Consider the following 26221-nt stretch of genomic DNA (forward strand, 5'->3'; position numbering starts at 1 on the left):
GCTAACTTCCCCCTATTTACATTGTACTTGCACATGTCTTTGTTTTACAGAGTGTGAATTTCTCTTTAAAGAGTGTCAGAGTTTGACAAGACCAAACAAAAATGCTACCTACAAATTCAACTACATGAAAGTTAATGTATGACAAAATGAATTAAACTGTATTTCCCGTCAAACTTGTTTTCTTTTATAATTCTATTTCTATTCATTTACCATTATTCTATTTAATGTTACTTTTCTTCAGGTTCATTACTGGTTCATTTTCCTGCCAATGGTGAATAAATGTGCTAATCATCCAGTGAATTGTCTGTGCTCTGTCACCCTTTGTTCTTTGCCTCTTCTCTTTGAACTTGGAGTAAAAAGCTTTCCAGCATTTCTTTCAAACACAATGTCTAAATAATTCAAGTTCCAAGTTTTGCAAGTCTTGTAAATCGCTCCCTCATCCATCCCCCCCTCCAGTACATTTCCTTTGCTTGTTTTTTGGCTTCTTCCCTTTGACTGTTCCATCTTGGATTGTCTTTCCATACTCACTGTTTTCTTGTGTACTGCTGGCAGTCTCAGAAAAGACCTTTGTATTTTGGATTTTATCCTGCCTCCAGTGTGCTTGGGTGCTGTCCTCTTTACCAAACCACATATTAGAGATGTTCTTGTTGTAGCATTGTTGCTAAATGCTATGAAGCATGTTTTATGTTTGCTTCATGCAACACATTCATAATAGCATAGGCATAATTAGTAAATAGAGTTTTTTGACTTTTATCTTTGCCAGCCTTTGAGTACTGTGAGAAGTAACCGTGTGTTCAATGGTTGCTGCTATAACTGTTTGTTCATTTGCAAAGCCAATGCATACAGTATGTGGCATGTACAGATTGTCCATACATGTAAAGTAGATGCTAGGGCAGCACCAAAGCTTTGGTTCCTTCTCCTGCAGTACAGTAGCATTTCACTGATCTAAAACCACAAAGAGCCTAACATATTTTTCACGTTTTTCATTATCGTGGAATGCACAAGCACATACACATACACTGTTGTTGCTTTCATGGTGCTTTCTGTCTGACTTGCCCTTTTGTATAACATCTAAAACACTGTCTTCTCTGACAGGATCAACCAATAATCAATTTGCGTTTAAATTTTGATTTTTGAATTTAAAAAACATTGCCATGCCAAACTTTCATGTTTAGAAACGTTATTCAGCAATAACCATAGAATGGAAGCTTCACTTTTGGTTTTCTGCTGCATCTTCCTTCAGTCTGCAAAAGCTCACTGAAAAATGTTAAATTGTTATTTCTCTTATTCTTTCTTCTGTTTAGTTTTCTACAGTTTATTTTCTCCTATCTATTCACTGCATCTGAGAAATAATACTTACCTCTTTAACATTTATGGATCCTCACTTCTTCAAAGAGATAGAAAAGGTGATAGAGAGAAGTAAGACAAAAGAGACAACATAGGAGAGTGCACAGCCCGCCTGATCGGGCTGTATGCTCTACCTCCCCACTGCCTCCCAGAAAAGGGAAAAAGAGCAGAGGGGAGAAGAGCAGAATATTTCTTTTCTCTCGCGGTTAGCTGACTGCATTAGCTGCCCAAGTGATGTCAGACCTTTTTAACCACAGCCAGTGACTGGTCCTCTCAGTAGTGTTAGCTAATTCTCTTATAGCCTTGTGACAAAGTGGCTAGAACGGAATTAATTTGCCATTTGTCACTTGCATATATTGTTATTTTGTGTTCTGTTATTTTACAGTCAGCCATAATGCTTTAATTTAGACATTGCTGGTGTAACTTCTCTTAACACACAATATCCCGGGTTTTGTTTGTGGTAGCAGTAGTTACATTCTTTACATCCATGCATGTGTTTTAAAGCAAACACTACTAACCATCAGATCATCTCAATTTTCTTCTGTTTACAGGCACATGTCTGGTAAATTATGTTTCTTTATGTTGCTTTGGTTATACTTACCATGGTGTCCATGTTGTGTATTCAGGTCCCATATGTGAGACAGGTGTATGGGAAGGGCCGCCCACTACTTCCTGTTTATATAGGGTCATGAGGCCAATGATTGCATCACTGGGTGTAACCAAATGGAGGGTTTTTCATTTTGTATAGTATTGTTTGTTTTCTTTAAAGTAGCCTTTTGAGTTATATTGTATGCAGTGTTTTACTTTACAAACCATTTAGTTGAGTAAATGAGTTTGTCAGTTTCATGCATGACTTTATTCCTGTTCTTTTTTTAGAATTGTATTATTTGGTTTGACCTATTTTGTTTCAATGGTAGGGACTAATGAGGTCAGGTGTGGGCAAAGTCTTGTATAAAGCCAGTGGTATTTTTGCATGCCTGATGGATTGTTTTATGGTAAAATGGAGATGCCAGCAATAAAATATGCTTAAAAAGAACTTCAATCGTCTGCTAATGCTATTTACTCATCACCTTCCTTGCTGCTTAAGTTATGCTACATCACAAGCCTGCTGTTGCGCCTGTCCTCTGATCCCAGTTTCTTTAAGCAGTTTTGCTGTTGTACTGGCAACAAAGCCCCTGCATCCCACTTCCACTGGGCGCACCTTGATCTTCCAGCCTCTGTCCTCTGCCTCAGCTGCCAAGTCGGCATATCACAGCTTCTGACGCTCAAATGCTTCCTCCCATGATACCGTCAGCTCAATGATGTACGCAAGTTTTTGGGAGTTAGACCAAAGGACGAAGTCTGATCGCAGAGTAGTTGTTACGATCTCTGTGGGAAAAATTAGCCTCTGATCCAAGTCCACTTGCATCTGCTGGCTGGGGCCGTCTGCAGCACACCAGGGCCTTTGCTGCCGGCTAAACCAACTGCATCTGTATTGCTAGTGGAAGACATCAGCACCACACCAAGGCCTGTGCTGCTCGAAAAGCTCATCTGCAATATATCGGGCGCTGTGCTGTTGATTGAAGCCTTCTACACCACATTGGTGAATGTGCTAGCAGAAGCCCTCTGCTAGCAAGCCACCAGGGGTCCGTTCTTCGTACCTCGCTTACTACATCCAAGATCAAATCATCGCGCTAACTTTGAGCTCGCTATTCCGGTTCTCCGAACACACCTGTTGTTGACGATTAGTATAGCTGGATGAAGTAATGTGAGCTCACTTGGTGGCTTAACAGGGGCTACGCATCGATAGTAGAAACATTGATCGGCAACCCTTTGATTGGTCGGCGAAAATGTCGAAGGAGCGCGCTCGGTATTATTCGGCAGCAGAGCAAGAACTCTTGATTGAGGGATTTCAGGAGTTTCAGAGTTTAATTAAAACGCAAGGGAACACTGCAAAGACTGCAAAAGCAAGGAGAGAGGGCTGGCAGAAAGTTGCTGACAAATTAAACTCGTAAGTAATTTAATAATAATAATAATAATAATAATAATGGATTGGATTTATATAGCGCTTTTCAAGGCACCCAAAGCGCTTTACAATACCACTATCCATTCACTCTCACATTCACACACTGGTGGAGGCAAGCTACAGTTGTAGCCACAGCTGCCCTGGGGCAGACTGGCAGAAGCGAGGCTGCCATATCGCGCCATCGGCCCCTCTGGCCATCACCAGTAGGCGGTAGGGTACATTTATTTTATTATATTATATCATATTATATCATATTACATTATATCCTCTTTCACATTAGAGCCACAACAGGACCCACTAGAACATGGGAACAAGTAAAAGTGAAATATAAGAATATTCTACAGAATGGTAATATTTATCACTTATATTGCTTTTAGTCTCTTGGAAAGAGAGCCTGAAATAATCTGTTTGTTTGTTTATAACAGCAACCAAGAAAAGGGCAGAGCAAAAAAAGACAGGTGGTGGTCCTGCACCCCCTCGTCAACAAGTTGGTTAAGTAAATAATACCCTCACGGGAAAATCGATATCTCTCTATGAGCACACTGTCGCGCTGAGCTAAAGGATCCTGTCTATCCCGCAATATATGCTGAATTCTGAGAACTCTCCTTATCAATCTTGCACCTTCCGCAATGGGCTGCTCGCGTATACGGACAGGACATGGCTGCGACAGACTTCCCAAATCCACCTTCGCTTTTATAGCCGTGGTCTCTCATCTTGATTACACGAAGTAATTTACAATTACTACTCTAAAATATGAATTACATCTGTAATAATCAAATACATGAAATAGAATGATTAATAGTACATTTCCCTTTTTTAAGGAAATGACCTGTATGTATCTGTATGGAATCAATAAAAGGATGAAGTACTGCATTATCTTTAGTTACATTGATGTTATTTATTTATGGACAAACAGTGGTAAAATATCGCTGTTGCTTTCGTATAAATGAAGCGGACATACCTGAGTGGCCGCGATCTAATCCTGTTTACATAAAGTAAGCCTGCTCCCGAGCAGGTTTACGCTTACGGATCTGTTGCTATGACAGCAAGTCCCGAATGAGCTTCGGGGAACCGAACGATCCACGATCACGCGAAATCGTCAACAATCAAATCCAGCTAACTTAGCGAGGTACGAAGAACGGACCCCAGGACCCGAACTTCTGGCTGGAGCCTTACTTGCCATCCTAGGTTTGTGCAGCCTATTTAATTCAGCATCAACAATCATTGTGTTTTGGATAATGGCTTTTTTAATAACTTTACTTTGCTTATTGGCCGTGGGGGACTTTTGGACACTCAATTTTTCTAAGATGAGAACATTTAACAGTGTCCCCATTCTGCGAGACATGGTTCCCAGATCTACATGCGTCACTGCTGCTATACATCCTGTACAATTTCCAATGTATTTGGAACAGGACATTAATTTATCATTTGAACTACAGAAAGATTTACCTCACCTTCAAAACCTTCTTGCTTTGTACAATTACAAAATTAGTTATGAAAAATCCTGCTTTGTTTCAACATTTCACAAGTCAAAATCAATAAGTACAAAGCAGAGACTTCTGATCGTCTTACTACTGCTCTTATCTGGTAATGTACAACCTAACCCAAGCCCTGAGCTGCAATGTAGTCAGACACCATCTGAATTTAAATCCTCACCTGGGCTGAAGATAGTTCATCTTAATGTGCGCAGTTTGTTACCCAAGATGGATATGATCAAGATCTGGGTTCAATCAACAGATGCAGATATTGTCCTCATTTCTGAAACTTGGTTGTCTAAATATATATCTGATGAACATGTTAGCATGGCTGGCTACAATATCTATCGCACCGATAGGCTTAAGAAAGGTGGTGGTGTTGCTGCTTATGTTAAGTCAAAATTTGATGCTACAATTGTTCTATCAGAATCAATTTGCAAACAATTGGAATTTTTGGCTCTGAATGTGAGTGTTGCAAAGGGTCTTTGCATAACAGTTGCTTGTTGCTATCGACCCCCTTCTGCCTCCACAGAAGCTCTGCGTTCTTTAAACCTTTTGCTGTCCAGACTAAATTATGGTGAGCTTGTTCTAGCTGGTGACTTTAACTGGGATTGGCTCAAAACTGTTTCAGATGATTTTAAATCTTTTTGTGATTCTATCAGTCTTACCCAGCTGGTCAATTTACCCACTCGGCGGAATCTCAAAAGCCCCGAAAAGTCTACCTTGATTGACTTGATTTTGACAAATGTTCCTCATAAATTTTCATCTTTGGGTGTCTTTTGTAACGACTTAAGTGACCACTGTGTTGTTGCTGCTATTAGAAATACTAAAGTAGCCAAGTCATAACATCGTATTATTTTTAAAAGAACTCTTAAACATTTTAATGAACAAGCATTTTATCATGATTTGTCAAACTATGACTGGAAGAAAATAGGATTGATCCCTGATGTAGAATTAGTGTGGGCATTCTTTAGGGATGGGTTTATGCAAATTGTGAATAAACATGCTCCATTAAGAAGATATAGGATAAAAGGTCGTGAAAACCCCTGGTTCTCCCCAGAGCTGGCAGATATCATTCATGAGCGCAACCTGGCTTGGGCCAAAGCGAGGAAAACAGGCTACCCCAGTGATTGGCTTCTTTCTTTCTTCTGTCTGTCACCACTGAGAACCTAAATAATCCACAGAAGTTCTGGAAAATCATTAAGTATCTTTCAGTGAGTAAAAGCTCCCACGCTCTGCCCACCTATGTTTTTAAGGATTCTGTTCCTGTTTATGATAGGAAGGAGATTATGAATTGCTTTAACAAGCACTTTATATCTTCTGACTCTTTGTTTGACTCTCTGAACCCAGTCTCTGTAAAATCTGGCACAAACCTTCCGGTGTACACTGGTCAGCCATTTAACTTTGTTCCTTTCTCTGTGCAGGAGGTCTGTAAAGCTCTTAAACTGTTAGATCCTAGAAAATCTCCAGGGCCAGACTTACTAGATCCTTACTTCTTGAAACTGGCAGCTGATTTTGTGGCAGAGCCTCTCACAACACTTTTCAACCTCACACTGGATACGAATAAAATTCCTTCAGTATGGAAATCAGCTTTTGTTATTCCACTATTAAAAGGGGGCGATCCAGCAGTGTTAACTAATTACAGACCAATATCTAATCTATCTGTGCTGGCCAAAGTTCTTGAAGCTCTTGTGCGTGAGCAGTTAAAGGAGTTTTTACACACCAATGCCATTTTATCTGAATATCAATCAGGCTTTAGGAAGAATCACAGTACTATCACAGCTGCAATTAGAGTGGTAAATGATATTACTATTGCACTTGATAAAAAACAACACTGTGCATCCCTTTTTATTGATTTGTCAAAAGCATTTGACACTGTTGATCATTGTATTTTCAAACTTAGACTCTTCCAGTCAGGACTCTGAGAGAGCAGTGACATGGTTCTCAAACTACCTCAGTAACAGGACTCAGTGCATTAAATCTGACGGTCTATGTTCTGACTTTGTTACAGTGCACAACGGAGTGCCACAGGGTTCTGTATTAGGTCCCCTTCTATTTATCATTTACGTAAACAATCTTAGTCTACATGTGCAGATGCAAACGTGCACTTCTATGCTGATGATACAGTTATTTACAGCTGTGGTTCAACTCTTGTCCAAGCCACTGACTCCTTGCAGAAAGCCTTTTTTGCTGTCCAGCACTCATTACTTCAGCTTAAACTTGTTCTCAACGCAGGCAAAACAAAGCTCATGTTGTTTTCTAAATCAAGGAGACAAGCCCAAACAATCCCATCAGTAACCACTCTTGAAGGTAATAAAATAGAGTTGGTTCACACCTATAAATATCTGGGAATCTTAATTGATGACCCGCTTACCTTCAAACCACATGTAGAGAATCTTGTGAAAAACCTGAAATTAAAACTGAGATTTTATTTTCAAAATAAGTTGTGTTTCTCTTTTAATACAAAGAAGCGGCTTGTTGCTGCAACATTCTTGCCTGTGCTGGATTATGGTGATATTCTATATATGAATGCTTCTGCTCAATGTCTTCGAATGGTTGATTCTGTGTATCATGCTTCTCTGAGGTTCATCACTAACCGTAAATTTCAGACTCACCACTGTGAGTTATACTCTCAGGTAGGATGGCCTGCTTTGGTAAGTCGGAGGAACTCTCATTTATACAGTTTTATATATAAGGTGATACTTGGGTTGCTGCCTTCTTATATATGTTCCCTGCTTGTAATGAAACATGCTGGTCGGTATTCTCTTTGTCCACATGGTTACTTGTTGCTTTCTTTTCCATTTGCCCGAACTGAACTTGGTAAAAGAGCTTTTGTCCATTTAGCACCCTTGGCTTGGAACAAACTGCAGAAGGAATGGAAAATAACTGAATTCATTTCATTAAGTGCTTTTAAATCTAAACTACGAATCCTTGAGGCCAAGTCCATAACATGCAACTGTTTCAATTAGATTGATTGTCATTTTAACTGACTTTTTTTTTTTTTTTTTTTGAATTTTATTTTATTTTATTTGTATTCTTTCACTTATTGTTGCATGTGTGTTGTTGCTGCCTGTGTTTGAGTAATTTCTGTAACTGTGAGACACCTGCTGCTGCCTATCTTGGCCAGGTCTCCCTTGAAAAAGAGGTTTTTAATCTCAATGGGATTTTCCTGGTTAAATAAAGGTTAATAATAATAAAATCTGCCAATCCCTGACAACCTTCAGCGGGCCCAGGTCCGGGGTTGAGGGGCTTGCCCTCGACTTGTCTCCCTCCCAGACCAATGTTGATGAAAGCCAATGGATTTTCTTTTGCTCTCAACTTTCTCGGCTAGACACCTGAGGACCTGATTGTGTCTCCTTGTGTATTTGCTCTGAGTAAGTCTAGTCCTACAACCAAGGGCATAGATTTGGCATGGACGGAAGGGACATGTACCAACCAATATCTGGCGATTAATGAATTGTCCCCCCCAATAATTTGATCTCTTCGAGTAAAGAAAAACAAAACCGATAGAAAGAAAAAACATGATCTGTCAACATCTCATTCACCTAGCGGTGCAGAAAGAGTTAAATTACGTTCTCTACTGGAGTCCTACTTCATGTGACAAATATGGCCAATGTGATTGGCTGTGCCTTTCAGGGAGCTCTGTTTAGTTTTAGCAGCGGCTAGCCTGCGCTGCGAGGACCTGCAAGGAGGATGGCAGCAAAAAGGAAGAACCTGGATATAAGAAAGTATTTTTCAAAGAAACCTGTAAGTCACTTAAAGTCAAGTTCACTCATTAAAATGTGTCGGTCATACTAACGTTACAGGCTATGCTAGGCCTTAAAGGCATCAACCATTCTCCCCAATTTCTCCCGATTTTCCACCCGGACAACAAAATTGAAAAACCATATCCCAGATTGACCCAGCCAACTTACGAAGTCACAGTCAAGCTAGCTGCACCGCCAGCCGCACCGAAAATGTGGTTGCACTTAACCTTGCACATATTACGGTATGGGTGAAGCCCTGCTTAGAAACGCAGTCTTTTGTGTCCTGACACTATTTTACTTAACAATCCACTCCCAGGTTTGGTGTATCTCCACTTTTCCCCATGTGATCCACAGCCCAAATTCCTATATGATTCAGAGAAAATTAACAATAAAATTTACCCAATATACTCTACTATACTTTTAATATCCTCATCTTTGAGCTCAGATTACAGGAAAACTGTAAGAGGTGACACAGATATTTCACTGGATTCTGACTCTGGGTGACCCCCACTCTCTTCACCCTGTCATCCACAGCCAATATTACTGTACGGTTTTCTGATAAAATTAAATCCTAATCCATTACCGAACAAAATGAGTTCACTGAAGTATTTGCTTAACTACAAGAAATTTCTTTCCACACAAAATGTAAATTTTTCTGGCTCAGCCTCCATATTAACAGGTCAGTCTGTGCATATTCGTCATCCTAAACTGGAGAAACTAGCTGTTGAAGATGATGTTGAACATTTTCTGACCACTTTTGAGAGAATTGCAGCTGCTTGTCGCTGGCCAGAGTCAGACTGGATTTTTCACCTCATTCCTCTTCTCACTGGTAAGGCTCGAAGTGCCTATGTTAATATGGATGTGGACGATTCACTGCAATATGATAAGGTAAAAGCTGCCATTTTGCAAAAATATGATATAAACCCAGAAACATACAGGCAAAGATTTCGCTGTCTTGACGTTTTTGATGAGAGTCCCAAGGAACTGTATGCGAGACTGAAAGAACTTTATGAGAAGTGGATTCAGCCTAAAAAAACTATAAAAGAAGTTGGTGAAATTATTATCTTGGAGCAGTTTTTAAGAATGCTGTGTCCTGAGCTTCAGGTCTGGATCAAGGAGCATAATCCAAAGTCTGCTGCAGAGGCCGCCACCAGGCACGTGCAGAGGGGGGGCTAGAGGGACTTGAGCACCCGCCCCTTTCCTGATGGGTGCCCAAAGTGCCCTTATGTTGAGGCAACTTTTTAAAAAAATTCTTTATTTTTTTATGTGTGTGTGCGTGCGGAGTCCCGTCTGTGCCCCTCAACAATAATATTTAACTATTAATCACAGTTTTGCTAAATAAAAGGATCTGGCTTGCATCAGTCACATGATCACATTTAACCAATGATCGCCCTTGACGGCAGAACACGCTGGTTACGAGCCGGGAAAGAGCTCACAAAGAGCACGCGCATTTGTTGCAGTCCGGAGCGGTAGGAGAAACACAAGTTAACTCAGAGACACAGACTGATGCAACAAAACCAGTAAGTAGGTGTACAGCGTACACTGTAGTGTATAGCACCCAGGAGTATTAGCTTATTACGTACACGTTGGTAAGCTGTCTTGTTGCAACTGACGAACTGAAACAAACGAGCGTGCTGTGTGTGCAACAGCGCGACAAACATTACCTGTCCTTTTATTAACTGCACAAGTAGTGCTGGTCATACCTGCTGGCTACCTGTGTAAGGCTGTCATGGGTCTGTAGCTCTGTCACCGTTTTAGGGAACATATTTAGTTTTAAAGTAAGTTTCCGGGCTTTTCCTGCCTTTCTGGAGGGATTATATTTCTAATATGCATGTCCACATAATTATGCATTATTATAATTATAATATATTAAAAACACACGCTGTATTTTAACACTTACACCCCCGGAGAGCAGTCATTTCGGGGTAGTACCTTAGACCCCCGCGGAGTCATCATTTTGCGTTTCTACCTTTAAAAGCCGGAGAGCAGTCAAATGCTGGAAGTGGAAGCTAAATTGGCTAGTCATTCATATGTATATTGGGTCGTTACCTAGGAATTCTGGAGGGAGGGGATTGGGGGAGAAATCAACACACATGAGTCTAGGTCCTTTGTTGCTGACATTTATTGATAAAAACAGTAGTTTCATTTCATGTTATTTCCTTTTTCATTTCAAGCAAGGAAGTGGATGTAGTTAGTAAGTAAGATATTTCAGACATTATTCTGACACAGAGGAGGAGATACTGGAATTATAATTAGTATCTATGCATGCATTTGTGATTTTGTTTGACCTTCCCATTGCTCACAATTTGAATTTGTTCACACTGCAGATGAGTGTCTCAGTCCCCAAACAAGCTCTCTTTTTCGGTGGAGAAGCAGTCTCCTCATCCGCAGTGAGTGTGGAGAAATCAACACACATGAGTCTAGGTCCTTTGTTGCTGACATTTATTGATAAAAACAGTAGTTTCATTTCATGTTATTTCCTTTTTCATTTCAAGCAAGGAAGTGGATGTAGTTAGTAAGTAAGATATTTCAGACATTATTCTGACACAGAGGAGGAGATACTGGAATTATAATTAGTATCTATGCATGCATTTGTGATTTTGTTTGACCTTCCCATTGCTTACAGTACAAAAAACCAACCATTTGTACACATATGTACTAATAATAATAAAAAGTGAGTGCAACACTGCAACCCGTCACCCCGTCGTTCAGTGGTCGTTGATCAGTGGTCCATTGTGGCACCATTCAGAGCACTGGTACAATAGTACCAGCAAGATATGGGAAGACATTGCAAATGTACTTGGATTTTAGGTTGCAAGCCACCCAAAACTTGATCCCAAACTTGTCAGGTTTACTTGCAAACACTTGGAGTGTTTCAGTATGCCATCTTAGGGAGAACTCAACACACATGTAGGTCCTTTGTTGCTGACATTTATTGATGAAAATAGAAAAAAAACCAACCGTTTGTACACATGTTTACAAATAATAACAAAAATTGAGTGAGTACATTACAACATTTTCAGCAATCACTCACAATCCTGGCACTGCCACGGTATCTGTCGCCTGCATTTACCACATGTGTACCTGTAGCAGTGAACACATCGCACAGTGGCCTGATTTTTTTTGCATCTGTGTTTGACCTGACACGTGGCCCTTTTTCCAGGGCTCGGTGTGGAGGGTTGTGTCCGAAGCAACTGTTCTTTTCTTTCCTTCTTCGCAGCTACATGAGAGTGAGCCAATTCGGTTGCAAGGGCTACCAGGAAGTCCACCCGTCTTTCCTTCGTCCCGGTGCATTCTTGATACAGCACATGTGCATTCAGTGCTGCCATGTCAATCATGTTATAAAACACGGCAACTGGCCAGCGCCGTGTTCCTTTGCGGACAGTGTACTCCCGAACCATCTGGTCCATCACATCCACGCCACACTTTGTCTTGTTGTAAAGGGTGACAGTGTTTGGCTTCCTTTTGGTAGTGTTTTCGGTCTGAACCACGCTGTGCATGCTGCTAAGAATATATACTGTCTTCTTCCGTTTGGCCGCATACGCCGTCAGCGTGGCAGCAGAGGTTGAAAACACCTAAGAAATAAGATAAATTGTTAATTCCATAGCCCTTTTACACACAATGAAACACATAAACATAGAACCACAAAAGACCTGCAACATACCTGAGTGGTGAATTCATTGCGATCTGTCTGTCTAGTGGATTGAGGAATTTCCCTGCGAATCTTGTTGACTGTGCCGAGGATGGTGGTTTTCCGTCTAAGAAGTTTTTGCGCAAGTGAAAGCGATGTGAAAAAATTGTCAGTGGTAACATTTCTGCCCTTGTCCAGGAATGGTTCCATCAGCCTCATAACTACATTTTCGGAAAGTCTCTCCCCAGTGGGACGATTGGGGTCCTTGCCAAGATATGGGAAGACATTGCAAATGTACTTGGATTTTAGGTCGCAAGCCACCCAAAACTTGATCCCAAACTTGTCCGGTTTACTGGCAATATACTGCAGGAAACTGCACCGAGTTTTTGATGGGAAAAGCTGTTCATCAACGGTGATATGTAGACCAGGGTTGTAGCACGTGATGCAGTTGGTGACAAATGATCCCCACACACTGGAAATTGCTGCGAACTTATCAGTCTTTGCTCGATCACAGCGGGTGGACTTGTCATCAAAGCGTAGGTGTTGCATGATGTCTTGGAAGCGGTTTCGTGCCATAGTTCCAATTATCTGTGGGTTTCCCAGGTTTGCTGACCAGCAGTCATTTACAGATGGAACCCTGTAAACCCCCCGCAAGATGACAATAGCAATAAATGCCATTAGTTCAGGGAGGTCCATGAACCAACAAACATGCTCCGTTTGCTGTGCATGTTGAATAGTCCATTCTTGAATGCTACGAAGCATGTCAAGAGTGATGAAACACAGGAAGCTCTGAAGGCGACTCAAGATACTTCTCCTGGCCTTAGCCGTTGGCTCTCCATCTGCAGCGTACGGTTCTATAGGGGTGAAAGGGAGACGGGTCCCCACATGTTCTTCACGCCACACTGTGCCATCTTTCGCTGTCTCAGTCCCCAAACAAGCTCTCTTTTTCGGTGGAGAAGCAGTCTCCTCATCTGCAGTGTGAACAAATTCAAATTGTGAGCAATGGGAAGGTCAAACAAAATCACAAATGCATGCATAGATACTAATTATAATTCCAGTATCTCCTCCTCTGTGTCAGAATAATGTCTGAAATATCTTACTTACTAACTACATCCACTTCCTTGCTTGAAATGAAAAAGGAAATAACATGAAATGAAACTAACCGGAAGACTGATCAGACAGCTCTGAGTCCGAATCCGGCTGAACTTCTAGGTCTTCTCCATCCGAGTCACAAGGGTCGACTTCCGCCAGGATCATTTCCAACGCCTGCTGGGTGGTGAGTCTTCTCTGCATTTTCTTTCCTTGGAGAGGAGGTCCGTACACCACAGGATTCTTCAGGGCAATGAAGGGTTAGGCTAAGTGCAGTGAGATTGTATCATATATATACCCTTGATCACAATTGATCAGTGGGGTCAGGTCACACTGATCAGCGGGGTCACACCCCCGTCGTTCAGTGGTCGTTGATCAGTGGTGCCACAATGGACCACAGAACGACGGGGTGACGGGTTTCCTGCAGTATATTGCAAGTAAACCTGACAAGTTTGGGATCAAGTTTTGGGTGGCTTGCAACCTAAAATCCAAGTACATTTGCAATGTCTTCCCATATCTTGCTGGTACTATTGTACCAGTGCTCTGAATGGTGCCACAATGGACCACTGATCAACGACGGGGGTGTGACCACATAACAATGCAACCCGTCACCCCGTCGTTCAGTGGTCGTTGATCAGTGGTGCCACAATGGACCACAGAACGACGGGGTGACGGGTTTCCTGCAGTATATTGCAAGTAAACCTGACAAGTTTGGGATCAAGTTTTGGGTGGCTTGCAACCTAAAATCCAAGTACATTTGCAATGTCTTCCCATATCTTGCTGGTACTATTGTACCAGTGCTCTGAATGGTGCCACAATGGACCACTGATCAACGACCACTGAACGACGGGGTGATGGGTTGCAGTGTTGCACTCACTTTTTATTATTATTAGTACATATGTGTACAAATGGTTGGTTTTTTGTACTGTAAGCAATGGGAAGGTCAAACAAAATCACAAATGCATGCATAGATACTAATTATAATTCCAGTATCTCCTCCTCTGTGTCAGAATAATGTCTGAAATATCTTACTTACTAACTACATCCACTTCCTTGCTTGAAATGAAAAAGGAAATAACATGAAATGAAACTACTGTTTTTATCAATAAATGTCAGCAACAAAGGACCTAGACTCATGTGTGTTGATTTCTCCACACTCACTGCGGATGAGGAGACTGCTTCTCCACCGAAAAAGAGAGCTTGTTTGGGGACTGAGACACTCATCTGCAGTGTGAACAAATTCAAATTGTGAGCAATGGGAAGGTCAAACAAAATCACAAATGCATGCATAGATACTAATTATAATTCCAGTATCTCCTCCTCTGTGTCAGAATAATGTCTGAAATATCTTACTTACTAACTACATCCACTTCCTTGCTTGAAATGAAAAAGGAAATAACATGAAATGAAACTACTGTTTTTATCAATAAATGTCAGCAACAAAGGACCTAGACTCATGTGTGTTGATTTCTCCCCCAATCCCCTCCCTCCAGAATTCCTAGGTAACGACCCAATATACATATGAATGACTAGCCAATTTAGCTTCCACTTCCAGCATTTGACTGCTCTCCGGCTTTTAAAGGTAGAAACGCAAAATGATGACTCCGCGGGGGTCTCAGGTAGAAGCCTTCTTGACTTGACTGCTCTCCGGCTTTTAAAGGTAGAACGGTAGAAGCTGGGAATTCCAGTGTTAAAGAACATACATTAAGAAGCAGATTATATCAGATTTATATTTTAAATAAGACAAAATTTGGATTTTACAGCAGTAAGATTATTGTATCTCTACAGTTTAAAAATGTAATAAGCTTTGCCCTGCACAGAGTGGATAGTGAAACAAATGGAATCATCATAAATACATTATTTCATATTTATTACTTCCCCCTCATTGCTTTATTATTGTAGCTCTAGTAATAAATAATAATGTAAGGATTCTGAATCAGCACCGTGATGCCCATAGTATATACAGTATTCTGAAGAAGGTCTAAAATGTCACTGTGTGCGTGCATGTGTGTTTTATTTAGATGGATTTTTAAAAAAAAAATTACTCATGATATAACATTGTCCAGACATGCCTGGTAAGGACATGAGGAGGAAACAGTAGGAGCTGTGTGAGGCTACTAAAGGCAGGGCTATAACATTTTTCTGTCATCATTTTATTTTAGATTAAGTGCAAGAGTTGTTAGGTGTGGATAATTAGATTATAGTTTATTGCAATAGCAAGTTGTGCTTTGTTCTCAGATAGACTGCAAGTGGAGAGTGATATATGAAATGATGGGATGGAAGGAAGAAGAGAAGCAAAGAGTGATTTACAGGCAGAGCCTAAATTATTTATAACAGTTTTTGTTGCCTTATGGTTCCAAGTGCTGTCACCAATCTTTGCATTTTGTTATTATCTCATGACACTTGTTTAATCAGCTACCATCTCTCCTATGGACTTTTTAATGTCTACAGTCTCAGATCAACACAGCCCTGCCTTCCAGCACTATCCACAGCAACCCCTCAACAGCAACATTGTACCCATCAGGTAAAACATCGGCTACGTTTGCTTTGCCTTGTTGCCCATATTAGATTCGTGATGAATGTGTGTTGTTGTTATTCAGCCTGGTTCAATGTGCCCCTTTTTAACTTTGAGCACCCGCCCCTTTAAACCTCTCTGCACGGCCCTGGCCGCCACCCTGGCTGATGTGTTTGTAGCTGCCCGAAGTAAGAGTCAGCCATGGGGCAACAGTGCATGGAAGGCTGCCAGAGATTCACGTCGGTCGCAACCCCCTCAGCATCCTCAGAGGTCAGCGACGGGTGTGGGTAAGCCCTTTACAAGGGAAAAGCAGCCTCTGAATACCTCGAAGCCAGGTAAAAGGCCGCCAGTGTGCTACCTTTGTGGACAGGAAGGTCACACTAAGCCCATGTGTCCTAATAATCAAAGCAAATTATCTCAGATGTGTTTTGTGCCTCACCAGAATCTGGATATTAAATCTGAGAGAAAGCAGTCAAATAAAATCACCACAGTTAAGATTAATGGACAAGAAATTAATGCTTTAATAGACACTGGCAGCACACAGACTCTGGTACACAGGAAATATGTGTCTAAAGATTACACATGCCCCTCTGAAACCATATCAGTTTGCTGTATACATGGTGATGAAAGACCATACCCTACTGCTGATCTGTTTATTGAAGTGCAGGGGACACCCTATCTGTTAAAGGTTGGTGTAATCTGCCCTATCCTGTAGTTCTTGGGGAGGATCTGCCAGTCATCTATGATTTGTTGAGAGAAGTGCAAGAGTGCAATGTTGCAATAACAAGGGCTCAAACTAAAAATCAGGATGAGCATTATGCAACCCTCAGTGCTTTATCCTTCTTTGAGGCTGAACTACAGACAGATCCCGGGAAGTCTCAGAAGCCACGCAGTCAAAGAAGACGTGAAAAATTTCAACACACTGTTGGAAAGACATCAGTTCAGGCTGCTCCAGATATGCCTTTAGGTTTTTCAGTACCTACGAACATCAGACAAATGCAGCAGGCTGATCCAACTTTGTCTGCCATGTTGCTGAGGGCTAAGGAAGAGGACTCTATTGAATCTGACACAAATAAAGAGCTGTACATTCTGCAAGATGGCATCTTATACCACCAGCACGGCCAAGTTAAACAGTTAGTGGTCCCTAAAGTAGCCCGTGAAACAGTGCTTACTTTGGGGTACTCCATTCCCTGGGCTGGCCACCTAGGGAAGCATAAGACCACCGCTCGCATCAAGCGATACTTTTTCTGGCCTGGTTTGCGCTCAGATGTTGCTATGTTTTGCAGGAGTTGTCCTCAATGTCAGAAGACTTCAATTAGAGTCCCCACCAAAGCACCACTCCAACCTCTCCCAATCATTGGTATACCATTTCAGACACACACACACACACACACACACACACACACACACACACACACACACACACACATTCAAATGCATGCATTTGAATGTGCGTGCATGCACACACACAGTGCCTTAGTTTTTATGGCACACCACAGGGGTTTTATGGTGGGGGGTTGTGTAACTGAGCTGAATAAAAGACTTTGAGAGGAGACTGAAGCTTGGAGTGTGGGCTACAGGGGTGCTTGTGTTAGATGGTAAATAGCCTGTATTTGTATAGCGCTTTACTTAGTCCCTAAGGACCCTAAAGCGCTTTACACTACATTCAGTCATTCACACACTGGTGATGGCAAGCTACATTGTAGCCACAGCTGCCCTGGGGCGCACTGACAAAGGTGGACACTGGCGCCGCCGGGCCCTCTGACCACCACCAGTAGGCAACGGGTGAAGTGTCTTGCAAAAGGACACAACGACCAAGACTGTCCGAGCAGGGGCTCAAACCAGCAACCTTCCAATTACAAGATGAACTGCCAACTCTTGAGCCACGATCGCCCTGTGATCGTTAGCTCTCTGAGCGCAGTCTCGCCTTTCAAGTAAAAACATTCAAGTGGCTCTTGTGTTGTGTTTGCAGTCTCTCGTGGTCGAATTCCAGCAGGGTCACATGTTTTGACCCAACAAGAGTTTCCTCTTTTCCACACTCTCCCAATTCATCCAGCAACCCTGCTTGGCCACCGCTACGGCACTGGCATGTCTGGCTGTTTCCTCCTGTTGACGCACCTCCTCCACCACCGTTTTTCGACCTTCAGTTACAGATGCCTGTTGCCACTGAGGTGTTACTGCTCCAGGACCAAATCCTCCTCTGCCCTGTTGGATGTGACCCACCACATCACGATGCTGAAGAGCAGATTTGGCCTGTAGCACAGATGTGGCTGGGGTCCACTTCCTCCCCGTTTCTAGGGTGGGAGCAGTGCCTCTCACTATTGGGTCCCGGGAGTCCATCAGTGACATCTCAAGCCTCACTTTTTCACATTTAAACTCCTCTACCAGACTAGGGATAGGCAATGACAGTATCCTGTCACTATTCTGTATTTCTGTGAAATGACCGAGGTTTAGGGATGGGTATCGTTTAGGTTTTATCCGATACCGGTGCCAAATCGGTACTTTTGAAACGGTGCCGGTGCTCAAACAGTGCTCAAACCGGTGCTTAAAGAATGGAGAACACAAAATTGGTCCAAAAACTTCTCATGTTCAGCTGGTTTTTGTAAAAAGATAACAATGTTAGCCTTTTCTGCAGCTATGGGGCATATATGGTATCACTCTTGGCTGGAAGCAGTGCTTAAACAATGGAAAAAACACAAACTTTGTCCAAAAACCTCTCATGTTTAGCTGTTTCCCTCTTTTTCTTTGGTCATTTTAGCCTTTTTGGCCAGGGTGAAGGGAGTATCTGCCATCAAACAAGAAGACAGCCGCATGTAGCTATGATGATGTTTGCTAGCTCACCTTACATGCATTAATGTAATAACGTGGTTAGCCTACTCAACGTAAATTACACTCGAATAACATGAAGCTACTCACGCAGAGAAGAACGGCTGCTGCTGCATCATCATTCATCATCATTTCTGCTACACTGGCAGGGCTAGGGGCCAGGACTCTCCTCTTCGTGTTTTTGGGGGATGTTGCATAACAGCCAACCCACCCGCAGTAGATGCGCTCGGTGTGAGGTCTCGCAGCAAGCTATCAAATACGGCGCATTTCTGGGCTTTTAAAAAAAACGCTATGCATCGCCAGGTGTTTCATCGGATTTGAGGTGTTACCTCCTTTGACAGTATCACAGTATCAGCTTAAAGTACTTGTTGCTGCTGAGTTTGCATATTTTGCTGTGAAGTACAGCCAGACTTTTGACCGCTTCACCTTGGACATTTTAATCTGTAGCTCTGCTCTAAAAGAACGTACGTACCTGGACCCGCCTACTATTCTCAGAAACGTAAAATGATTGGCTAGAAGTGCACAGCTCAGGAAAAAAAGCACCGAAATAAAGCACCGAAATGTGCGCTGCTTTTCGGTCTGGTTACTACCGTTTATGTCAGAACATCCCTACCGAGGTTTATCCAATAGTTCGATATTGTGCGGTGAACAGAAAGGAATTGCCAGAGACACCAAAAGGGCAAAACACCAGCTACTGGTAGATAGAGTAGTCATTTGAGACTGTAAGACTAGACTGAACAACCTGTGCATGGCCTGGATTGATTACAAGAATCTAGACAAGCTACAGTTTGCTTACCGTCCAAACCACTCCACAGATGACGCCATCTCGCCTGCTCTTCACCTTTCTCTCTCTCAAAAGGACATTTATGTAAGAATGCTATTTATTGACTTGAGCTCAGCATTCAACACAGTCATTCCCCAGAACCTGTAAAGAAGTTGGACCTACTAGGAATAAACACCACTGTCTGCAATTGGATCTTGGACTTCCTAACTGACAGGCCCCAGTCTGTCTTCATAGGAAATAACACTTCCAAAGTCCTCAGACTGATTACAGGATCGTTGCAGGGCTGTGTGCTTAGTTCACTGTGTATATTGTTGTATTAACAATAAAGACCTTGAATCTTCATGTATGACTAAAATATCTAAAAAAAATGAATAAATTGCGACTGAAAAGTGTGGTGCAACTGATAACAGAACAATATACCAAAAACAAAAGTACAAAAGAAGTACAGCAATGAAAATACAACTACTCACATTGATTTGAGGACAATTCCCAAAAATATAAAATACAATTGACACCAAACAATATTATCCTGGGTTACAGTATCCAATAATCATAAATATATGTGTGTGTCTTTTGGTGTATGGTATTGCTATAACACATTTTTTAAAAAAAACAACAGGGGTTGAAACTTTACTGATAATTTGTCCAAGCAAAAAAATATCCTCATAAAAAGTGCTGCAGGGAAAGCTTAATAAGACACTGCACAAAAATCAACAGTTGCTTCAAGAGAGAAAGCAACACGACATAAAACAGAAATTTATTGAAAGCATGAAGACATGGAGGAAAAATACAAGTGCTCCAAATAAAGCTTGATGAAACATTGCAGTTTCTTCAAGACAAAAGAACTGGACATAAAACCGAAAGAAGAAAAACTTTTTCTCCAGGACTTTGAGAGGTAAAATTACAAGAATTTTATAATAAAATGAAGTACAAAACAACGGAACTGGAAGGAGGAAAGAAAAAACTGGTAAAACAATGCTCAGAGATGCAGAGTAGGATCACCAGACTTTGTCTAAGTTTCTGAGACATCTTTGAGTTTCAGGAGAGAAAAAAGCAGTAAACATTTAAATGCGTAACGCAAAGCATATAGCTGACTCAGAAATTGAGCTCAGCATCACACATGCTATTTTGTCTTGCAAAGAAACGCTGTAATGTTTACCAGTATACCATTGTCCTGTCCATTTGAATAGTGCATGGAATGAATATTATAATATGTCATTTACTGTGATCACCTCATTATAGGTAAGGCAAGCTGTGAGGAGACCCATATGGAAAAGATATATATAAATCTTATAAAGTTTGTATCTGTCTTGCGTGAAACTTGTATGAAACGAATACAAGAGTGAAAACAGATGTAAGATCCCTTGAAAATTTATATAAATGAAACTTGTGTGTTTTGGATACTTACTAAAACAATATATGAAAGTGGCCACTTTCATGAGTAAATCATATAAGCCTTATATGATAAGTAAAGTAAGTAAAACAGGAAGAAAATCTCATAAAACAATACTATCAGTCATTGACTGGCCTCCTCAGAGCCCAGATCTCAACATTTTTAAAGCAGCACCTTTAAGGTGAACAGCACAAAGCCAACATCCAAAGAAGACTTTGAATATCATTCGAGAGCACTGGGGAACTGTTCAGAATTATACTGAATTTAATGGAAATGGAATGTGAAAACTACTGACTGTAAAGACTACCATTCATTCCAGCTCACCTGTGATAATTACCTCACTTGCTGACAATCCTGTGCCTGCCTACTGCTTAAGGAGAAGGAAGACCTTCATTTGATGCTCCCCTGTAGTGCAGGAAAAAGTCAGTGTTTTTGGCAACTCTTACCTGACTCTTGATTGCACAGTGACTGTGTTTACTGTATAATGTATTTTTCCCACTGTGATTCACTCTGTTGGTGTTTGGTAACAACCTCTCCAAAATGTAATTACTAATTCTAATTCATAACTAATACTAGACCATATACTCAGTAATTACTCTAGTGCTACACATTACAGCTTGCTTGCCATATACTTGCCATGTAAACGACCTTAAAGAAAGACACGGTGGATTGCTCTTTTGTGCAGAATGCTTTTGCACTGACATTACAGATACATGACTGGCACATTGTTAGGGTGCCTGGGTCGTTGTCCCAGTGTTTTTGTGTTTATGAATTTTTAGGTCCAGTTTATTCATCATTGCTTATAGACTTATAGACTTTTTTGGTTTAGTTTTCTCCCACTCTTGAATTTAACATTATTTCTAGTTTAGGTTTTCTTGTTTGTTATTTGGTCTCGTCTCCGTGTGCTTCCTTCAGCATCTCCCTGTTAAGTCAGTCTTGTCTCCATGTTTATTTGCCAGTCAGCGTCCCTATTCATGCCTCTGTCCCTAGCGCTCTCTTGCCCTGTGTGCTTGGTGTTTACTTTACTTCCCGTCTCATCTATTTGATCATGTTCAACCGTATTCCCCAGGTGTTTCTTCTCTGATTCCCTCTTGTATGTATCGTCTGTCTCCCTCGATCCAGTGTCGCAATCTCCCTCCTGCTGTGTGTCCTTTTCTTTTGTTAATTCTCTGTATCAGCATGTTCTGTTTGGCATCTGTCACTTAGCCTTCCCTTTGTGTTATTTATCTATAAATCCAGCAATAAAGCTATTGTTCTGTTCAGCCCTGAGAATGTTGGTAAAAGGGTTCATAAATAAAAAGATTATAACTGATTACACACAAAAATTAATGGGATGTTTGTCTCTTGTGTTTATTTATTTATAATTCCCAGAATGTGCACAAAATAACTTCATAACTAAAGGATACAGTGATTTTGAAATATTTGTAAGTATATGCAGTTATACTGTCCCATTACCATGTAAAGATTGTGTTAATTATGTAATGTAATTTTTCATTCACTCAATTTGAAGCACACACTTATTAACTTTAATTTGTAAATGTCCTCACCTTGCCACTGGTAACCAGGAAGTATTTTATTGAACCCTATATGCAGTGAATAATTACCCTTTTGTTTATGACCTATATTCAGATACATCACAAGGCTTTGAGTGTAACAGACAGACTATTGCACCTTGCCACATAACTCCACACAATTATGTACAACCCCAGTTTAAAAACCTCAATAACACATAAAGAAATGACAGAAAACTTTGTAAGTTTTAAAAGGGATAATTGAAGCAAAGTAGTTTCTTTCGGTTGAGCCTGTATTATCCACACTGGCATTTTATTGAATATGTATAGCAAATTAAGTAGAAATGAGTCAGCCAGCATCAATGAGTACAGGCAAAGTCATGATTGATTTTTTTTTTTTTAGCCACTAGCAAAGCATTTCAGATTAGGGTCATGTATCTTGTTCCACATGTAGTACATTTTTGCTGAAAGGAATCTATGAACAAGTAGAGTTCCTCTATAATAACAAGGGTCATAGTCATCAGCTGTAGTGGAAGGAACGTGAAGTCCATTTATCCTCACTGCACCATGCCGCTCAGGGCTAAGTCCTGCTTTGGCCAAACACATTCCTAAGTAAACATCATCAATGGGAAGAACAGCGATAGAGTGGGACATATTGTATATAACCAAAGCTGTGTAGCCAGATAAAATGTAACCCCCACCACTACAGTAAGGAGGGTATGACTCTGACTCATACACCTGAACTGGAACATAATATTTACTCCACTTTTCTCGAATAGGGCCAACATATCGGATCACCCAGCCAGTAAAGAGGTGTTTCCGTCCATCATTGTCCTTAAGTTGAAGTAGATATTCAACCATGTTATCTGTGTTGACAAAGACATCATCATCGCCGTTTAGCAGGAAGCGAGCATGTGGACAGTTTCTCTCCATCCATTCGAGGAAGAGTATTTGCTTCAAGGTGAGGTTAAAGAATGAGTCATTAAAGTCCCACTGAAGAATATCATTGTTCTCACGTTGCTCTATTTTAAGGAGTGTGTTCAGTCTCTTTTTCTCAAAACCAACACCTGTTGTTCCTGAGATAAAAAGCCTTCGGATCCACACACCATTCTGTAATCTCTCCTTAGCCCAGGTTTTGCGCAGTACTTCTCGGCGGTCGTAGTTCACAGGAGCGCTTTTAATGACCAGCAAAAGAAAAACATCCGAGGACCCTTCAGCTCCTCCACACTTATCAGGAATGTCCAGCAGCATGGGGAAATGGCGACAGTGGCGATAGTACAAAAAGTCTTTTATATGATCAGGAAGTGCGCTGAAGTTCTTAATGTTAGCAACAGACATGTTTTGTTGACATCTTGACCAGGAAATATGATGAGCTGGAGTGATTTGTGGTGGCTTAATGACATCATCTCTCCTGGTTTCTTCAAGAAGTGAATCTCGGGAGTCTGACATATTTTTACAGAAAATAGCAACAGTCAAGAGAAGGCCAGTCACCACCAGCAAACTGCTTGCTCCTAAGGTGGTCTGTTTCAAAAATCTGTGGTCACAAAAAAATTCCAATTAGTAATAACATTAAAAAGATAAGAGTGCATTAAATGTGTGCATTATATTACTATCTATTACTTTGTAGATACTTAGGTTGTAAGAATCTGAATGCAAATCTACATGCTACCAATGTGTTTCGTTGATCTATTCTATTCTATTCTATTCTATTCTATAAAGGATTTGAGCTCCAGTTATAATTTGCTTGGAATGCAAAGTCTTGAAATATTTAAAAATCAGCATTGTATTTATCTTTTTCAAAGTTCTAAATCTTTCTATTAACAGGTTTTCTTGACTTTCAGTGTTTTGTCACTTCACAATTATTCTAAACAAAAGAAAGATGGTTAGCAGTTTATTTAGCACACAAAAAGACTAAACAGAAGTAAAACTTTGTTGTAAGCAAAAAAAAAAAAAAAAAAAAACAAGAAAAGGGGACAAATTATTTCCTAGCAAGCAGGTGTGGTTTCTTGGAACCCAATTATCTACAGAATAACTGAAAGATGCAGCTGGAAGTGCTGTTCTAAATGATTTACACAGAAAACTAACATTCTCACACTTACACTCTTACTGGAGCCACAGTTTCTGTTGAGGAATATTTGAAAACTGCATGCTTTGGTTTCTACTGTTGAATCAAATCAGGTTTAACTTGCTTGACATTTGTGCTAGTCCTTTCCAAACCATCTTAATTTGTCTCTAGATGGTCTGTAACAGGGAGCCATCAGGCTAAATTGGTCAACCAGTGCAAAAAGCAAGCAGTCTCAGTTGTAGGAGGGGTTTGTTGAGGCCATGAAAAATATGTAAATTATTTTACATACACTCGTCATACACACGTCATGGTAATTTGGGGGGATGGTGGTTAACTATTTCTTTGAAATGTTTGTTTTCCACTGTACAGAATGTATTTTTAAGAAAACAAGAATTGGGTGCACACGTTTAAATCTATTTGTCATGGCTGGGTCTGTGACCCAGCATTTTGAGTTCATTATATATTGTGTATTTCTGTTTTAAGTATGGGGATATGTTAAGTTCTTGTTTTTGCATTATTAGTTAGAACTTGAGTCTTTGTGTTTTGTCATTTATTGTTTGGGTTAAGTTCATCCACCTCTCTTAAACCCCTAAGTTGTTCAGCCTTAGTTCTGTTTATTGGATCTCCTCATTTCCCCTTCCCCTGGATCTTAATCTCATTTGCCCTTTGTGTTCCACGTCTCATGTTGTCAAGCCCATGTTTTTTGGTCTGTCTCATCATGTTTCCTGTTTTATTTTGAAAGAGTCCTCTGTTCTTTGTTCATTGCATTTAGTTTCACTTCCCCTGTCCTGTGATTAGGTTATGTGTGTCAGCTGTGTCCTCATGTGTCTCCACTTCCTCTGATCACCTCATGTGTGTATTTAGTCCTCAGTCTGTGTTATCTCCCCTACCCCTTGTCACAGTTTCCCAGCCATAGTAAGTCATAGTCTGAATGTTGTTTAGACATAGTCTAAATCTTAGTAGAGTCATAGTTTCCCAGTCTATGTTCAGGTTTTCCCTCAGTTACTTTGTTGTTGTTTTTCTGTGAGTTTTCGGCTCTAAATAAAGGCTCGCTTTTTGTTAAGTCCAGTTTTGTGTCCTCGCCTCTGTCTGCTCTTGGGTCCTCTACTCACTCCACAAGGTCTGCCCCGGCAGTCCGTGACAGTAGGACGCGAATATCATGGGCCTAGCGGACATCTGTGAGGACCAATGGGAGTTCAACACTCGGTTGACTGTGCTCCATGGAAAGTGGATCATCTTCTCCGCGTGCGGACCGGAGAGGAAGAAGGAGTCCGTGAGAGCTCAGCTGAGCTGTTTGATATCTGCATACCCGGCTTTCATAGAGGGATTGCCAGGGGATCTGCAGAACGTTGTCTGCACCGCGCTGCCTCGCAAGCCCGAGGCGGTTAGAGTCGGCGTGCTGAGGTTCGCCATGGCACCAGACTCTTCTGCGCCATCATCGCCTTCCAGTTCTTCAGTCACCTCATCGCCATCACAGTCTCGCCACTTTCCTGCCACGGTGCAATGTGGGGAAGCACTAGACGCAGTAGATTTGGACCACGAAGAGCGACAGCAAATACTGAGTGCTCTGTTGGACGAGGAGCGCCGGTGGAGGCCTTGGCTCATTCCGGAGCACGAGCACTCTTTCTGGGGAACTCGACTGGCTCTCGGGGGTCCCCGGAGCTTCTAGGGACTTCCACCCCTCACTCCGCCAGCTTCCACGGATAGAAAGAAGCGGCGCTCTTGCTGTCGGCGCTCCGAGCCTCAGCCTAAGGAAGTCCCTCAGTTAATGCCATCTGAGGCGTTAACTTCCATCAGCCATCCAGTCGTGAGTACCACTGACTCAGTTTCTGAC

The 26221-nt window shown here is 41.3% G+C and overlaps 2 protein-coding genes and 1 long non-coding RNA gene across 4 annotated transcripts; 1 reads left to right on the forward strand and 2 right to left on the reverse strand.

The window, feature by feature from the left end:
* Positions 1-9232: 9232 nt before the first annotated feature.
* On the forward strand, positions 9233-19756 carry LOC309715691. Its single transcript, XR_014279268.1, has 3 exons — positions 9233-10093; positions 15745-15817; positions 15988-19756. It is a non-coding gene; the product is annotated as an uncharacterized lncRNA (long non-coding RNA).
* On the reverse strand, positions 11489-14983 carry LOC309715682 (piggyBac transposable element-derived protein 4-like). Of its 2 annotated transcripts, none has more exons than XM_082548989.1 (4): positions 14455-14983; positions 13368-13536; positions 12238-13175; positions 11489-12148 (listed from the first exon to the last, which is right to left on the reverse strand). In XM_082548989.1, the coding sequence occupies exons 1-4, from the start codon at positions 14581-14583 to the stop codon at positions 11600-11602; spliced, it is 1785 nt and encodes a 594-aa protein (XP_082405115.1). In that variant the 5' UTR covers positions 14584-14983; the 3' UTR covers positions 11489-11599. The 2 variants fall into 2 exon arrangements, with proteins under 2 accessions (XP_082405115.1, XP_082405116.1); XM_082548990.1 differs by having other exon boundaries at positions 13368-13559.
* Positions 19757-21918: 2162 nt separating the features above from the next.
* Positions 21919-25483, reverse strand: LOC309715688 (N-acetyllactosaminide beta-1,3-N-acetylglucosaminyltransferase 3-like). Its single transcript, XM_082549007.1, has one exon. The coding sequence runs from the start codon at positions 23769-23771 to the stop codon at positions 22722-22724; it is 1050 nt and encodes a 349-aa protein (XP_082405133.1). The 5' UTR covers positions 23772-25483; the 3' UTR covers positions 21919-22721.
* Between the last annotated feature and the right edge of the window lie 738 nt (positions 25484-26221).

Source organism: Aulonocara stuartgranti (assembly GCF_965226115.1).
Source record: "Aulonocara stuartgranti genome assembly, chromosome: 10".
NCBI classification, from domain to species: Eukaryota; Metazoa; Chordata; class Actinopteri; order Cichliformes; family Cichlidae; genus Aulonocara; species Aulonocara stuartgranti.